Source organism: Polypterus senegalus, chromosome 1, assembly GCF_016835505.1.
Source record: "Polypterus senegalus isolate Bchr_013 chromosome 1, ASM1683550v1, whole genome shotgun sequence".
Classification (NCBI taxonomy): Eukaryota; Metazoa; Chordata; class Cladistia; order Polypteriformes; family Polypteridae; genus Polypterus; species Polypterus senegalus.
Genome location: NC_053154.1, coordinates 124,865,525 through 124,883,755, shown reverse-complemented (window position 1 = coordinate 124,883,755; position 18,231 = coordinate 124,865,525). Strand labels below are relative to the sequence as shown.

The 18,231-nt window shown below is 34.2% G+C and overlaps 1 protein-coding gene across 1 annotated transcript; it reads left to right on the top strand.

Moving 5' to 3' along the window:
• The first annotated feature begins 910 nt into the window (after positions 1-910).
• Positions 911-16,788, top strand: LOC120530852 (extracellular calcium-sensing receptor-like). The gene is made up of 12 exons (XM_039755571.1): positions 911-1,110; positions 1,455-1,746; positions 2,407-3,207; positions 3,529-3,756; positions 4,130-4,253; positions 4,375-5,262; positions 11,650-11,836; positions 11,927-12,221; positions 12,860-13,672; positions 14,952-15,182; positions 15,386-15,509; positions 16,778-16,788. Exons 1-12 carry the CDS (start codon positions 911-913, stop codon positions 16,786-16,788), a joined length of 4,194 nt encoding a protein of 1,397 aa, XP_039611505.1.
• Positions 16,789-18,231: the final 1,443 nt, after the last annotated feature.

Below are 18,231 nucleotides of genomic sequence, written 5' to 3'. Positions count from 1 at the left end.
TTTTTTTGGTAAGAGTTGGGATTTTTTAAAGGAATGCTCCACCAAAAAGTTTATTTTTTTATATATTGCTTACCCCATGTAGTTTTTAGTAATAGACTGAGAAAATCTGTTATACAGTACATCATGTTTTCATGGAAAATGGAAATAAAGTTTTTTCATAGAATTGGGATTTATTGAGACAAACTCTTAATTTTTAAAAAAATATTAAATAAATACTTCCAGAAAAATCAGAATACTGCATTCAGATGGAATCTTTACTGCTTAACACCAATTTTATTGAAATGAGCAAAGAAATGCAAAACTAATTTATTATTTAGCCTTAACGTGCAGATTCTTTTTTTATATTTTATGACAGTATAATAGCTGAAATAATGTAAAACAGTAAATACATAGTATGTAAGTCAAAAATAATTACATTTTTTTGTGTGTTTTCTTTGCAAATGAATTTTTGTTAAGTTCATATTTTTGGATTTGAATGTATTATTATTATTATTATTAGTAGTAGTAGTAGTAGTAGTATTTGTAGTGGTACTTTTGTGATATATTCCTTTTCCATCATATTATTTTTATTGAGATATACTATTCATAAATGTGTAGTTTAGCATTTGTATATTTTATATTTGTACACCCATAATAACAAAATTACTGATAATACTGTAAGTCATCTACAATTACTGAATATAAATGAGTGTGTTATTCAGGTTAAAGTATATTAGTTGACATAATGCTATTTTTCTTTTACAGTATTTGAAAGTAGGCTATGCCTTTGGGACTGAAAGAAAGTTCATTGAAGTTCAAAATTTAGCATGTGAATGCAATTCCCCTTTGAGAGGTTATACTGTATTTAAATGGTAGAAGCATCAGCTTAAAGCTTAAAGTCTGTAAAAAAGCAGGGCATGACACATCTGAAATGTTGCCTGTTCTAGTGCTGCTATGCATTGAGATGTCAATGGCTGAAAGTCCATTTTGTCAGCTATATGGGACTCCTAGGTTTCCCCAGTTTTCAAAAGATGGCCATGTAATAATTGGAGCTATATTTTCAATTCATGACACTATAAATAGTATGAAGCTAAATTTTCAAGCAAAACCAGATCATGTGGAATGCCAGAGGTAGGTTTATTGAGTGTTTTACTTTCAAAAGGTATGTTTAAAAAAGAAATGTGTTTTTGAAGGTAGGTTTACAAATTAAAAGATTGAAATTTTATATGTATTTTTTTCGAAAATTTTAAGGATAAGACCTTTTTTTTTAGTTTCTCAAAATGTTATTTTTTTATACTCCACTTAATACATATGCATGTAATGTCAAATACTTACATTTATTTAAGATTGCAGCATATGGATATTTATGTATTTCTTCTAACATGTAAATGATCATAGCTTTCTATATACAAGATAAAAATGGCTATCAAAAATGAAAAAAAAATTCAGAAGTTTTTTAATAGATTATTTTACAGTTTAAATTTTAGAGAACTGAGATTTGCTCAGACTATGAGATTTGCTGTAGAGGAAATAAACAATCGAACAGATCTACTACCTGGGGTGGAGCTTGGGTATAAAATCTACGATTCTTGTGGCTCTGTGCCCATGGCTCTAAAGGCTGCCTTAGATTTTGCAAGTGGGCCATTTCCATCCAACTACAACCAATCATGCCTCTCACCATACTTTGCCTCAGGAATAATAGGCGAGACGGCCTCATCCACCACTGTAGCTGTTGCATCAACTGTTGGACCTCTCCAAATTGCTCTGGTATGAAATTCTTTAAATCTTCTTTTCTTTTTTTGGTTTTACAGTTTCAGTACAATACACATATCATATGTCAATATTCCAGACACAGGTATAATATACTATACACATATAGTGCTCTATTCATTAGTCATATACTATGATACTATAATATGAGAATTTGTAATTTCTTAATTTGTATGTCTGTAGTACTAGGTTGTTGTACCGTGTTAGCCATTATGAATGTAGAGAAAAGCCAAGCAAAATGACACCTTTTATTGGCTAACTAAAAAGATTACAATATGCAAGCTTTCGAGGCAACTCAGGCCCCTTCTTCAGGCAAGAAGAAGGGGCCTGAGTTGCCTCGAAAGCTTGCATATTGTAATCTTTTTAGTTAGCCAATAAAAGGTGTCATTTTGCTTGGCTTTTCTCTTAATTTGTATGTGTAACATTGATGCTATTAGATATAAAAATGCTTTTCAAAATAATGATAAAAAATACATTTTCACAATGTTATACTTAAGTTTAGTAAAGTGTATGGTTGGTGTACAATACTATATTCTTGTTAGCAGCACAGTATGTAAATGATTCTGCATATTATTAAAGGTACCTGCGTTATACACTTAAAACCACTTATTAAACACGTAAGGATTAGTTATACTTTAAAATTATTTTCCTTTTCAGGTAAGTCATTGTGCATCTTGTGCTTGTCTAAGCAACAGAAAAGAATTTCCTTCATTTTTCAGAACAATACCAAGTGATGCTTTTCAGGCTACAGCACTTGTTCAGCTTGTAAAGTATTTTGGATGGACGTGGATTGGGGCTGTTAGAAGTGATAATGATTATGGAAATTATGGAATGTCAAGCTTTATAATGCAAGCCCAGCAGGAGGGCATTTGCATTGAATACGCTGAGTCATTTTACAGAACAGACACAAAAGAGAAACTTTTAAATGTTGTGGACACAATTAAGAAATCGACTTCAAAAGTCATTGCAGCATTTATGGCCACTGCTGATATAATATTTCTATTTAAAGAGTTAACTGCACAAAACATAACTGGATTTCAATGGATTGGCACCGAAGCTTGGGTTACTGATCCAATATTAGTCTCGTCCAATGAATTCAGCTTTTTAAAAGGAACCATAGGAATTGGACTTGAAAAATCAGTGATTTCAGGATTGGAAGATTTTTTATATGATATTTCTCCAAATGAGATAAACAGCAGTTCTGTTATGAAAGAATTCTGGGAATCAGTGTTTGAATGTAGATTTCCTGGTAATTCAAAAACTACTAACCAAACAACATGCACAGGATTTGAAAGTCTGAGAAGACGTAAACATAGTTATAATGATGTTAGCAAAACAAGAATTTTAAGGAATGTTTATAAGGCCGTGTATGCCATTAGTAAATCTTTGCATACTTTACTCACTTGCAAGAAATCAGAGGAGGACTGTGAAAAAAAGATGAACATTTATCCATGGCAGGTAAAAATAACAGGTTATTAAAGAACAAGAGAAACAAACACACAAAAGAAGAATACAACATTTATGTAGATTATTGATTAATTTGAAGCTAATTTGGTATTACATTAAGGATTACATTAAAAATATATTGAAATTGTGAAATATCAATGAGTTAGTAAAAATGAATAAAAAAATTAAACCTACCAAAATTATTAGTATATTTTCCCAAATATCATATTCCTTTATTCTACTACTTTTACATATAATCTGTATATTAACACAAATCTTTCCATGATGAATAAAACTTTACTGGGTCCATTTTGTTCTTTTCTTCTGATACAGGTGGTACAGCAGCTAAATGCTATCAACATTACACTTAAAAATGGATTAAATGTTGTTTTTGATAACAATGGAGATTCTGTTGCATTTTATGAAATAATAAATTGGCAACTTACTGAGGAAGGAAATGCTAAACTTGTAACTGCTGGTTATTATGATTCTCATGCACCAGCTGGACAAAAATTTAACATAGAAAACAGAAGCATTATATGGGCAAATGGAGATTATACAGTGAGTATTAGTAATTAGAATTAGTATTTAGAATTTTTAATTAAATTCAGGTTTTCAACTATTGAAACAGAAATGTAATTATTTATGTTAAATATAAACTTAGAATTATGATTGTGACATTTCCTGTGAAAAGGTAATTACATAGAGAGTCTAGTACTGTATGTGCAAATGTCAAAAAAATAAAAACAAACTCACCTAATAATCTAATAAAATTACATATAATCAAATGAAATATAACAATAATGTAAGTAAAATTTCAGGCACTGAAATTATGTCCATTTAAAAAAATAATATTTTAATCAGTGGTTTTCAGAATTTTATTTTAAAAAATTAAAATACATACAGTGGTTTATAAATATTTTATTTCCATGAGGTTCCAACATCTGCATGCAGTGAGACTTGCACACCTGGTACCAGAAAAGCATTAAAGAAGGGAAAACCGGCTTGCTGTTTTGACTGCATCCCATGTACTAGGGGAAGGATCAGCAATAAAACAGGTGACATAAGAAAAGAATAGGAAATTTATTTTATGTAAATAATAATCTACAAAGTTAAAAAAAATCATGCTGTGTTTTTTTAACCAATTTCTCTGTTATTAACAGAATGTCTTCTTTGCAGATTCCATTGACTGCATGCTGTGCCCTTCTCAGTACTGGCCAAATAAACAAAGAAATCAATGCCTGCCCAAAGAAATTGAATTTCTTTCATATGATGAAAATTTGGGACTAGTGCTAGTGTTATTTTCTCTTTGTGGAGCTACTCTTACGGTGGCTATTTTAGTAGTCTTTTTCCATCACAGACGTACCCCAATAGTCAAAGCAAATAATTCAGGACTGAGCTTCCTTCTTCTTTTTTCATTAACTCTCTGCTTTCTTTCCTCAATCTCATTTGTTGGCAAACCATCTCAGTGGTCATGCATGTTTCGTCACACAGTTTTTGGCATCACGTTTGTCCTCTGTATTTCAAGTGTACTGGGCAAGACGATTGTTGTCCTAATGGCCTTTAAAGCTACAGTACCTGGTAATAATACTTTGAAATGGTTTGGTCCCAAACACCAACAGTTAGGAGTGGCTGCATGTACATTAATTCAGGCTATAATATGTGTACTTTGGCTGATAACATCCCCCCCTTATCCATACCAAAACATGAAATATTACAATGACATTATCATTTTGGAATGTGCCCTTGGATCATCAGCTGCATTTTTCAGTGTTTTGGGTTACATTGGACTTCTTTCCTTTGTGTGTTTTATTTTTGCTTTTCTTGCTCGCCACCTACCTGACAACTTCAGTGAAGCTAAATACATTACGTTCAGCATGCTGATATTCTGCACAGTGTGGCTCACATTTATTCCTGCTTATATCAGTACGCCTGGGAAATACACAGTAGCAGTGGAAATATTTGCTATTTTATCTTCCAGTTTTGGCTTGCTTTTCTGCATTTTTGCTCCAAAATGTTATATCATATTATTATATCCTGAAAGAAATACAAAAAAACACATGATGGGTAAAATGTATTCCAAGTCATTATAAATAGAAATGTAAAATAAAATTTCCTTTCATTTTTTGCAAATGCCTAAGTTAATCATAAAACGTGCAATTTTTACGTAGTCCAGTTTGCATGGTTAGTTGTGTAATCTTGTATATACTGAAACTGATCCATTTTTCACATTGTTTCACTCTTGTTTATAAGTACAATAAATGTCTTAAAATTACAATATATGACTATCTGCATTAATATCTTTGAAATCTCAACCTTACCTAAGAAACATTTTGAACAACTTCTTTGTAAGTTCAACTGATGTTACAGAAATATAATGTAATGAAGAAGCAACACTATGTAGGATGTAAAGCATTTTCTGGTGGTGTAAGGGGTAATATTGACAAGGTATTTACAAGATATCACAGCTGTTTTAATGTAATTAATTATACAGAATTTCAGTGAAACAGGACACAGTTAAGCAGACTAAATGTGATTTAATAACTTGAGTCAGCTTCACTTGCATTGTTCAAAAATGTAAAAATTTTCATTTAAACATTGATGAATCAGTAATCATTAGGACATTTTCTATAATAAAGATATAATTTAAACTATTGCACCATTAAGTAAAAAATCAAGTATTGAAAAAAAAGTCTTTTTGGGGGCAATGGAAACGTATGCAAATCAATCAATCAATCAATCAACATTTATTTATATAGCACATATTCATACAAAAAAATGTAGCTCAAAGTGCTTTACAAAATGAATAGAAAAATAGAAGAGACAATAAAAGATAAACATAAGTCAACATTAATTAACATAGAATAAGAGTAAGGTCCGATGGCCAGGGTGGACAGAAAAAACAAAAAAAAAACTCCAAAGGCTGGAGAAAAAATAAAATCTGTAGGGGTTCCAGACCAAGAGACCGCCCAGTCCCCTCTGGGCAATCTACCTAACATAAGTCAAACAGTCCTCTTTGTATTTAGGGTTTTCATGGAAGGACCTGATGATGATGGTCACGTAGACTTCTGGCTTTCAGTCCATCAATATTGGAGCATCATGAAACCGGAAAAAGAAACAGAAGAGAGAGTAGGGGTCAGTATGGATTTTGGAGCCACTGTGAATAGTTATTGTGATGAATTGAACATACAGAGTATCAGTATTAAGTTAAAGTGAAGTTATAAAAAGGCCATGTTAAAGTAATGTGTTTTCAGCAGTTTTTTAAATTGCTCTACTGTATTTGCCTGGCGAATTCCTATTGGCAGGCTATTCCAGATTTTGGGTGCATAACAGCAGAAGGCCGCCTCACCACTTCTTTTAAGTTTAGCTTTTGGAATTATAAGGAGACACTCATTTGAAGATCTGAGGTTACGATTTGGAATATAACGTGTCAGGCATTCCGATATATAAGATGGAGCGAGATTATTTAAGGCTTTATAAACCATAAGCAGTATTTTAAAGTCAATCCTGAAAGACACAGGCAACCAGTGTAGTGACATTAAAACTGGAGAAATGTGTTCGGATTTTTTTTTCCCAGTTAGGATTCTAGCAGCTGCATTCTGCACTCGTTGCAAATGATTTATGTCTTTTTTGGGTAGTCCTGAGAGGAGTGCGTTACAGTAATCTAGTCTACTGAAAACAAAAGCGTGAATTAATTTCTCCGCATCTTTCAATGATATAAGAGGTCTAACTTTAGCTATGTTTCTTAAGTGAAAAAATGCTCTCCTAGTGGTCAAATGAAAAGAGGGTGAGAATGAGAGTGGTAGAAGTTTTTTAATAAAGCTTCATTACCAGTTTATCTTTCAAATCAAACAAGTCCAGATTACAGTGGCCTCCGTTTGGGGCCAGTGGGGGCCAAAATTGAACAACCGCAAATGTCAATAAAATGTTCATGATAAAGATTAAGTAGTACACTAAAGTGAAGCACAATCAAGCAAATTAAAGCTTTTGAACTGAAGACCTGGTTCTCCCCATTCTTCATTTGTTGTACTACACATTCAACATACTAAAAAATTGGTTGCTAGGACCAAAATATATTAAATAAGCCATCCTGCCATTCATACATCAGCTGGACTGCTCTGTCCAGTTACAGTATTATAAAGTGATAAAGCTATAAACTTTCAAAAGCAGCTGTTACATAGGATTTACAAAATGTGAAAAAGAAATTTGTATTATTTTAGTTGTCTGATTATGTATGTGATTGTGTGTGACAGTGTCTGTGTCCACCGAGAGACATGTGCTTTTCACTTCATTTCATCTACTAAAAATGACATAGGCCCTAGCTTACCAATAATTTTACGTGGAATGGCAGTTGATGTTAAACAAAAATGAAATGATATTAAAATGTCATTAAACAATCTGGGCTGTGTTTTCTGAAAACAATTAATCTTAGATGCGTTTCTAATAAACAATCTTAGTAAATAACAAACGAGATAATGAATGACATAGGTAAAGAATGAGTGAGCCCTATGAGTGTTTCCTGACTAACTTTATTATTTGTTATTTAACAAATTAGTTTAATGTACTTCTTTGTTGTGCTACTCCCCAGCATCCACGTCAAAAAAGCAGAGTCGATAACAGGAACATCAATCCCACATATTTTAGCTGACAAATATATATTGCCACACCAGATATTTGCAAATGTAAAAAGAAAAAAAATAGAAAAATCAAAACATAAAAAATAAAAGTAACCTAAATTTAACCTATTAGTCAGAAATTTATTGTATTATTATTATCATCCAATTTGAGCATAGGTAGGTGAAGAAACTTATTCATGGTCACACAGTGTCACTAGCAGGATTTCAGGTAACAACATCATGTTTTGTTGTGTTCATGGAATTATAGTATGCTGTTACTTGACAGCACAGATTTAGACACAATTGTCTTGATCAGACCATTTGCATCAGCAATGATCAGCAGGATCTGATGATATAGGGAGCTGTTAGCAACTGTAGCTTCACTTTCCAATTTTTCCTGCACTAGACAAAGGAGGGTTATTAGTTCACCCCTTGGTAGCTTGCATTTTTCTACTAGTTGTTGGTTACTGAGGTTCCTATATCCCTGTAGAACAGCATTTAGGCTGGTGAGTTGGTCATTACACAGCATTATGTCCTTTTGATCTCCACAATTCTCTGGATTGCTGCCACTGTGGTAACTGGTAATAAGGGGCAATTCAACTCTCAACCTTAAAGGATGTGACTGGTTACATAGCGAGCTTGATTAGTTCACTCATTATGTACTCAAATTGTTCACAGATATTAAAGGAACAAATAGACCTTTTCACGCTAATTTGTAACCTACATTATATTTTATGTTTATATTGCAACATTGACTTCTTCTTATTATTGTTCCATATTTTAAATTAAAGAGTCAGTGTGCTTTTTGTGTTTCAGTTATAGAGTGACCTCTGTGTCTCTGTGACAGAATCGCAGGAAAGAACCCAAAACAAGAACAACATTAAAAATAATGAGTGTGTCACATTACTAGTTAATTTATGAATGAGATTAAGTACTACTTTAGTTTGGAAGGGTTTCGGCAAACACTCATTAATTAACAAACAATCTTAAGTACAGAATAACAAAGTAGTTAGCGTCGAGAAAAACTAATCCCAATAAAAAACTATCACACATGTAAGTCGGTTAAAAAGCAGTCGATTGACAATAGTACCATTAACTGTGTTCATTTTTGGTCCATTAGTGGAATGAAATCAGTTTGTGAAAAGTAATATAAAGTAAATGTGACATCATAATTTAATAACAAAATCTGCCTAAAAATATAAATAAGCACCAAATCGGACACATATTTTTTCTAAGACAAACACGAAAGAAATGATACATGGCATAAAAGAAAATCACACTTTTCTAAAGAAGAGCCAGTTCTGCTGATATGCTGGATAGTATTGTTCTTTGGTCGCTGTCTGCAGATTAATTATGGGTGTCAACAGGTATGCATGAAAGGTATAAAGGCTATCACACAGTACCCGTCCACCACTAAACTCATTGTTTTTTGCCTTTTGACACACCCTCCAATTGGCTCAGTGAAGACACCTTTTGGTTCTCTCAGAGCTTCATGCCACAATATCCATAAAAAATAATTGATTGCAAACTCACCTGTGTATTCAATGCAGAGAATTTTTATGGCAGGAGAAATGAGGCTCCAACAGGCTAGGAGTATAAATGGGTATCATCTACAACCCACTGGTTCAAGGTAAATAATGTGCAAGTGTTAGGTTTGTGAGCTGGTGGTTGGTGAAAAAGACACAGAATTCAATGGATATTATTCTGGGAAGATTTTAATTTTTGCAACAGTACTGTCTCTACTAAACGTATCAACCTCCAGTTCCTGTCCTTCTTTTTATTCTTTCCACATCTCCACATAATCAACTGCAACACAGAAAAAATCCCCGTGAAAGTAAAATTAGCTGCAACCTTAGAACACTAAGTTTTCAAAACTATTAAAGAACAATAAATATTAACTTACAACTTTATAATTATTACAAGTCTACATTATTTACAGTAAATTAACTTAAAATGTATCTATAAACTACCACACTATAAATGCTTTATTGCATTTCATCATGAAAATGTTGTAACCTCAATATAAATATTGTATTCCAAATGTGTAGAGAGCTGTCATAACATGAATGTAATATATTTTGTGTGGTGACTGGCAGCCACTGTATGTGGATACAGAAGGTGAAAGACAAAACCCATTTAAGAAACACCAAGCGATCAATGACAGGATCAGAGAGCACATAGATTACAAAGGGCTTAACATACTAGTTTAGTTATGATGGGATTTGAGAAACACTCATAAATTAAAGATTAATGTTAAAATGGATTTTATAATATTCTTAGCATTTCAATGCTTTCAGGAAATATAGCCCTTTATCGCAAAATTCAAAATAATTTCAAGCGGTTTTACATTCTTCATGGTAAACACAGTAGAGCATTAATTAGCACTATTGCCTCACAGTTCCTGGACACTGTATGTCACTATCTGAGCGGGTTTATCACCAGGTACTTTGTAATTTCTCTCACATCCTAGACATTCTAAATTGGTAAACTTACCATAAAATAATTTCTATTGCTATTTTGCGTTACTGACCAGTACATAATAAGCTGCTTAGAAACCCAGTTTTCTTACATTTTCAGTTTACTATCTTCATGTTTCATAAGGAAATCTAGCTGTTCTCGTAGGAAATGTGCATATCATTAGAGGAAATTTTTATCTGGTAAACTGCTCCGACTGTTAAGCTTGTCTGACTAGTTTTATCTCAGTTTAGAAACCTTGCAATACTTCACTCCATCCTCCTTCAGTCTTCACATTTAAATACACACTTTTTTTATTCCAACTAGAAGTGCCATGGTTCATTTGTAATACTTTATTTTTTTAGAGTAACCGGCTTCTACTTTTTTTAACTGTCTTCACTCAGTTGTGAGGCTGTGATATTTCTGTTTCATCTGGGACAATGATTTTTAGTATGCGCATGTTATTCTTTAAATGTGATGCTCACACAGAAAGGCACTCTATAAAGATGAACTTGTATATTAAGGGATCTGCTACAAAGGAGTAAATATGTGCTTGCTCTTTACTATAAAGCATTAAAGATGCTTTGCTGTGAACTGAAAGCAAGCTAAACATCCATTTTGATTATTTTTTTTAATAAATGTATGCTATCAATCAGGTCATTAGACAAGACTGTACAGAAAATGAATGGATAGTACTACTAGCTCAAAGGTCCAGTGCCAAATGTTGCCCATGTGAAGTCTGCAGATTCTACTCTGGCTCCCTCTCTCACATATCTTGTAAACTAGTTATTCCAGACTGGCACCATGTGGTTGTGTGTTTGAGTAGGCACTCTATCCAAAGCTGATCCCTGCCTTGTACCCAGTGCTACTAAAATAGGCACCAGCCATCAACGACCGTAAATTGGATTATGTAGGTATGAAAATGTTATGCTATGGTTGTGCTTTACAGGCATATTAGAAATACAACACAGGTTAAGTGCCTTGAACTGCATCTATTTTAAACATAAGTCTGTGATTTAGGATGAACCTCATCTTTGTTCTTTCCAGTCTAATACCTTACTCATGAGAAAAAGCTGACAGAAATCAGTTAATAATAAGTAAATGCAACTTTCTTACCCATACATAAAGAGCAAAGTCAACTTGTTTTAATTACAATGCAACAGCAGCTTAACAGTTACAATGCCTTCATTCCGCTGTTCTTTCTCCTGAGACAAATCTACAGGGATATCAAGGATACAAAAGTCACTGAGGTTTAAAATTCAAAATTGTTACATTAACAAGCTCTTGAGACCCACCGGTCTATATAAACACCCAAGTTCCTGTATTGCACCAACTTAATGATGTAAGGACAAATTATACACAACACTGGCAATGCTTTTCCTAGCAGTATTGTCAGTGGCTTCTCTAACTAAAGCTGAAGATGGTGCCTGCAGACTTCTTGGCCCACTTGCCACCTCTCCATATTTTCAGCCTGGAGATATTGTAATCGGTGCAATCTTTTCAATCCACAATTCTGTTGGTGGTGTGAATCCCAGCTTCACAGCAAGGCCAGACCCGTTGGTGTGCAAAAGGTTAGTATCCTAATGACAAAAATGATTTACTCAAAGAAAAATATATTTTTATTTCTAACCTGCTGTTATAAAAAGATTTTTCTTTCTCAGTTTAAATTATAGAGAATTGCAGTATGCTCAGATAGTGGCCTTTGCTGTGGATGAAATAAATACAAACTATGACATTCTTCCTGGGTTTAAAGTGGGATACAAAGTTTATGATTCCTGTGGCTCGGGGCCTCTAGCTTTAATGGCAGCTCTGGACTTCACAAATGGACAGGACATGGAATTCTCTACAAATTCCTCTTGTCCCACACAGCACTTTGTCTCAGCAATAATAGGGGAGAGTACATCCACATCATCTCTAGCACTTGCATCAACATTTGCCCCTTTTCGGATTCCTCTGGTAAGGCATATTTGCAGTAGCGTCTAATTGTTAGTTAAGGTAATATGAATGAATGAAGATAATTAAATGGTGAATGTCATGCTGGTAATGCTCCTCAGTAATACAACACTGCACAACTGCTAAATAATGTTAACATTTTTGCAAATTCTCTCCTTCTTTTGTAAATGTGCTATTTGTTGAAGTTATTATTCTTTTCTGCAAGATATATAAGCATTCAATGGAAACCTTCCTGTTAGAAGAATCAGACTTATTGTCATGCATAGTAAAGAATCGTTAATTTCTTTCGTTAAGGACTGCACTTTCCATTGCATAATAAACAAAGTATATTTTTAAGGAAGTAAATAATCTACAATAATGTTAAGAAGTGAAGCACAGTTTTATTTATGTTTCTTTTTCTACTTAAATCTTTTGTATATCATTGAATACTTAACTAATATTTTGCATTTTGTGCAATTATAGCATCCTATCCTGAGCAGTTTCTTGCCATGCATTGTGTGGTGTCAGTTTAGAATGTGATTACAATGAAACAAAGTTTTTTCTTGGGGAATGAAATTATTAAGATTCATGTGCAAAACAATCTCTTATTTATTCTTACATGTATTTTGATACATATTACTGTTCACCTTTTTTTCTTACAGATAAGTCATTGTGCCACCTGTGACTGTCTAAGAAATAGACATGAATTTCCTTCATTTTTTAGAACTATACCAAGTGACTCTTTCCAGACCACTGCACTAGTTAAGCTTGTTAAATTTTTTGGCTGGTCATGGATTGGGACAGTTCACAGTGACAATGACTATGGAAACACTGGGATGTCAGAATTCATAACAAAGGCACAGAAAGAAGGCATTTGCATTGAATATTCAGTGAGTCTTTACAGGTCTGATTCAAGAGAAATAATACAGAAAATCATTGACACAATAAAATTGTCAACTTCTAAAGTTGTGCTAATTTTCATGACTACAGCTGATGCTATGATTCTGTTAAAAGAACTTTATACACAAAATGTTACTGGCATTCAGTTTGTAGGATCTGAAGCCTGGGTCACTGATCCCATACTAGTCTCAAATGAACAATATAGATTTCTGACTGGTGCAATTGGTATTGGGATACCAAAAAAAGTTATTCCAGGATTTGAAGAATATCTGTATAATATTAATATACACAAGATTTATACAAGTCCTCTTATGATGGAGTTTTGGGAGGAAGTATTTAATTGTACTTTCCGTAAGAAGACAGGCATAAATGAAAAGATATGTACAGGCTTAGAAAATTTGCGCAGCATCAGTCACCCCTACACTGATGTTTCTAATTTGAGGGTCGCTTATAATGTTTACAAGGCTGTATACCTTGCAGTTCATGCAATGAATAATTTGCTGCCATGTGGAAAAGGACTTGAATATTTGTATCGAACAGACTGTGTGAAAACCATCAATATTCAGCCTTGGCAGGTAAAGAACAAGCTACCTGTACAATGTTACAATTACTAATGTAACAATAAGATACCCTTCATTGATCTTATTACTTGAACTTATTATGTAAGAAACCTTTAGAAAGTCTGTAATTTCACAACAAGCACTACATATACAGAAGGTGATGTGAAGAAACTATATTTTGTGTTGGTGCTCTAAATAAGTAAGCACAGTGCAGAATACAGCAAGCTCATTTTGAAATCATAAGAGTGTAGTATCTGTGTGTCTGTATGTGTGCTATGAAAAATACCTCTTTGCTCTAAATATTTTAAGGAAACTAAAAAGTAATCATTATAGAAATCAATTAGTATGTGTTTTTACATTTTTCCTTAACAGTGAAAAATTTCGTCTTCTTTGGTCGCTGTAAAGTAAACAATTGCTTTGACGCTTTATAAATTGACACTGTCCACAGATTAAGCAGCTGGAAAAATGGGTAAAAGGTTTCCAAAAATTCTTTACAACAATGCTAACAATATGTATTTCTGTAGCCCATTTTCAAACAAAGGTTGTAGCTCAGTTAGAAACATCATAGGACATTTACCATATTTTCAATATATCAGAGAGAAAGGGATAAAATGGCTCGTATTTTTCTTCCTTTGCAATTTTTTTTTGCCATTTTCAACTCTGCAGTCAATAGGTTCACATGTACCAAATCTTCTTGAGAAAATTCTGAAGCACTTAAAAGACTAGGTTAGGATAAAGTAATTTTATATATTACCTGAAAAAAATTGTATATCAATTTTAAATGCAAAATAATTATGTGGGCTACAGCCTTTAACAGGATCATCATTGCAAGTCAGAAATTAGTTCTTAATGGGACACTATCCCTCTTTGCACAACAGACTCATTTACTGACTTACAAACAGCAAAAATGTAAAGTCAGTTATCTAAATTGCATGTGTTTAGGATGTGGGAAGAAACGGAAGAGTTTCATGGTGCAAAAGTGCAAATCCAGCACAGATTAAAATAAATCCTAGATCTTTCATCTGTGATGTAGTTGTGTTAACAACTGTGCTCCCTATATAGATATGATAGATAATTTCCTTTTCATTATTTTGACTATCACATGTAGATGCCTACAAATACTGCAAGTCACTTTGTGAGAATATTGTATTTCACTTTGATTCTCACATATATTTTTAGAAGTGTACATATGTGGGTAAAAGGCTATATCAAACATTTATTCTACTAGAAAATGCTTTTTTGATGTTTTTATATGTTAAATGACCTAGCTGTTTGCATTCCAATATATTTCTAGGTTGCCGATCAATTAAAATCAATAAACTTTACATTTAAAACTGGAGAAGATGTATATTTTAATGAAAATATGACAGCTGAAGCCAGGTATGATGTAGTAAACTGGCAGATGAAAGAAAATGGAAAGGTAGGAATTGTTACAATAGGATATTATGACACAGCTGCACCAAATGGAAGTACATTTTGGATCAATAATACAAGAATCACGTGGGCAGATGGCCAGAGCAATATGGTAAGAATTTGAAGAATAGAGTAGAAAATCAATATATGTAAAAATGAAATGCTACCTTTTTTCACAATCCTGCACTTTTAACTGGATTACACTTGTTTGAAAATGGCTAATTGGAAAAATGCAAATAAGACCTAGAATGTTTGAGTAACTTTATAAAATAAATGCCTATTATATTTTATAACACCTCTTGAAATTTCTTACAGATTCCCAAATCTGTATGCAGTGACAGCTGCACGGTTGGTAATCGGAAAGCATTTAGGAAAGGAAGACCAGTGTGCTGTTTTGACTGTCTCCCATGTACAACTGGAAAAATCAGCAATACTACAGGTAACAGGATTTCTTTTTTCCTTAAGCAAGGGGAAGTGTGGCTAGGTGTGGTCAACATGCTTCGCTTTAAGCAAATTATTCTAAAATAAACAATATAAAGATCACTATAAGCTTGTATGTAAATATTTATTCCTTGTCTTACTCTACAGATGCTGTTGACTGTTTTCCATGTCCTTGGAAATATTGGCCCAATGCTGAAAAAAGTCAATGCATCCTCAAAAAAATTGATTTCCTGTCATATAATGAAATTCTGGGAACCATTTTAGTAGTCCTCTCTGTGGGCGGAGCATTTTTAACCTGTTCTGTGGCTATTATTTTCTTTCATCACAGACATACTCCTATTGTCAAAGCAAATAATTCACAGCTTAGCTTTCTTCTCCTGTTTTCCTTAACTCTGTGCTTTCTTTGTTCACTGACTTTCATTGGTGAGCCCTCTGACTGGTCATGTATTTTACGACATATAGCCTTTGGAATCACATTTGTGCTCTGCATCTCATGCATATTGGCAAAAACAATAGTTGTGCTAATGGCTTTTAAAGCTTCGCAGCCTGGCAACAAGTTTAAGAAGTGGTTTGGGCCTGTGCAACAGAAACTCGGTGTAGGTGCAAGTACATTTGTCCAGATTGCTATTTGCACCCTTTGGTTAACGTTGTCACCTCCATTTTTATATCATAATACAAAACTTTTCAAGGACATCATTATTTTGGAATGTGCTCTGGGGTCACCAATAGCTTTTTATTTGGTGTTAGGTTACATTGGACTACTTGCTGGTATGTGCTTTGTTTTTGCTTTTCTGGCTCGTCAACTACCAGATAACTTTAATGAAGCTAAACACATCACGTTTAGCATGCTAATATTCTGTGCTGTTTGGCTTACCTTCATTCCAGCTTACATTAGCTCACCTGGGAAATATATTGTGGCTGTCGAGACATTTGCCATTTTATGTTCAAGTTTTGGTCTGCTTTTGTGTATTTTTGCCCCGAAGTGTTATATCATATTACTAAACCCTGAAAAGAACACAAAAAACCATTTGATGGGGAATAAAGTTTCAAAATCACTGTAACAATAATGTTTATGTCTTATCTGAATAAAAAGAAATTTCTAAATTAAATGCTGAAAGCCTCATGTTTTTTAAATTAATAATTTTCTTGTGTTTTCTTAACTCATTATTACAATATATTAAAGTATGCAAGTTGCTTCCATCTATCCATACTGTATGTACATTTATTATTAGTATCATTTTGATTTTAATTATAACTCCTTTACAGGTGTCAGATAAAACAAACCATCACAATTCACTGTAACCATAACAATATGTCATGGCCAGCTCTAATCACCTCAAAGAAAAGGTCTTTAAGGTTTATGTTCAAATAATATCTTTAAAATACAGTTTCAATATTGTTCATTGTATTCTTCAAATAAAGTCTCACTTGTCTACTGTATAGTGCTGTGATAAAGAAGTGGTAAAGCTCTGTCATTGTTTAAAAACCTCCCAGCCAACATGTCCACATGGGCCCGTAATGGGAAATATCTGGATTTGCTGGGGGATGGGTGCTAAGTGGGCAAATTAAAGGGTCATGATTGGGTTCATCTTGGGCTAACCATGAATATTCACAGACTTTATTTGGGCTTCCCCATAAAGGTTTTTTGTGGGCATTGTCAAAGGTCCAGATAAGGGCTCACTTGGGCTAACCAGAAGTCCTGTTTGTTTCTAAATGGGCAAGCCCAGGAGGGTTCTTTGTGGGCTGTATTGTAGGTCCCACCATGGTGCTATTTAGGCTGACCCATAAGTGTAAATGGGTTGATTTGGGAAAGCCCAAATGGGCTTATGTTGGGATATCCAAATGAATGAAACTGGTGTCCACTTCAGCTAATTATGAGTATTCAGGGGCTTTATTTGGACTGCCCCATGAGGGTTCTTTGTGGGCATTATCAAGGGTTTAGATAGGGGACTTACTTGGGCTAACAATAAGTTCCAATAGTTTCTAATTGGGCAAGCTCAATAAGGTTCTTTTTGGGTTTTCTTGTATGTTTTACCATGGTGCCATTTAGGCTAACATATATGTTTAAATTGGCTTATTTTCTGATGTACAAATGAATAAGACTGGGGTCCACTTGGGTTAACTATAAGTATTCAGGGGCTTTATTTGGGTAATCCCAAGAGAGTTCTTTGAGGGTGTTTTCAGGGGTTCTTGCTTTGGCTAACAGGAAATACTGATGAATCCTAGTCGGGCAAGGCCACAAAGGTTCATTGTAGGGTCTGACAGTGTCCTACTTTGGCTAAAGATATGTTTTAGAGGAACTGATAAAGCCAAGGAGTAGTATATAAAAAACATAGTGAGGATGCAATGCTGGGTGCAACTGACTGTTAAATGAATATATATATAAATTGTGACGGACAGCCGGGTCCCATGCCCGGCCGGGACGCCTCTGCTGCATACGTCCCGGGGGAGCCACCATGGACAGTGCAATGCCTCCCCCAGGGCGTCTGGGGGCAGCCTCCCTGGCCTTGGGTCCTTCATCAGTCTCCCCCGTGGCTCCATGGGACATGGAGTCCACCACAGCCCGGTTGGGAGATGGGGTGGCCGCTAAGGGGTGCTGCGGAGAGCCAGCCGCCACATTGGACGACTTACTAGCCCCACCTGGAACACTTCCGGGTGGGCTATAAAGCGGGCCAACCTCCCTTCATTCTTGGCTTGAGTCGGGTGGAAGAAGGACGAGA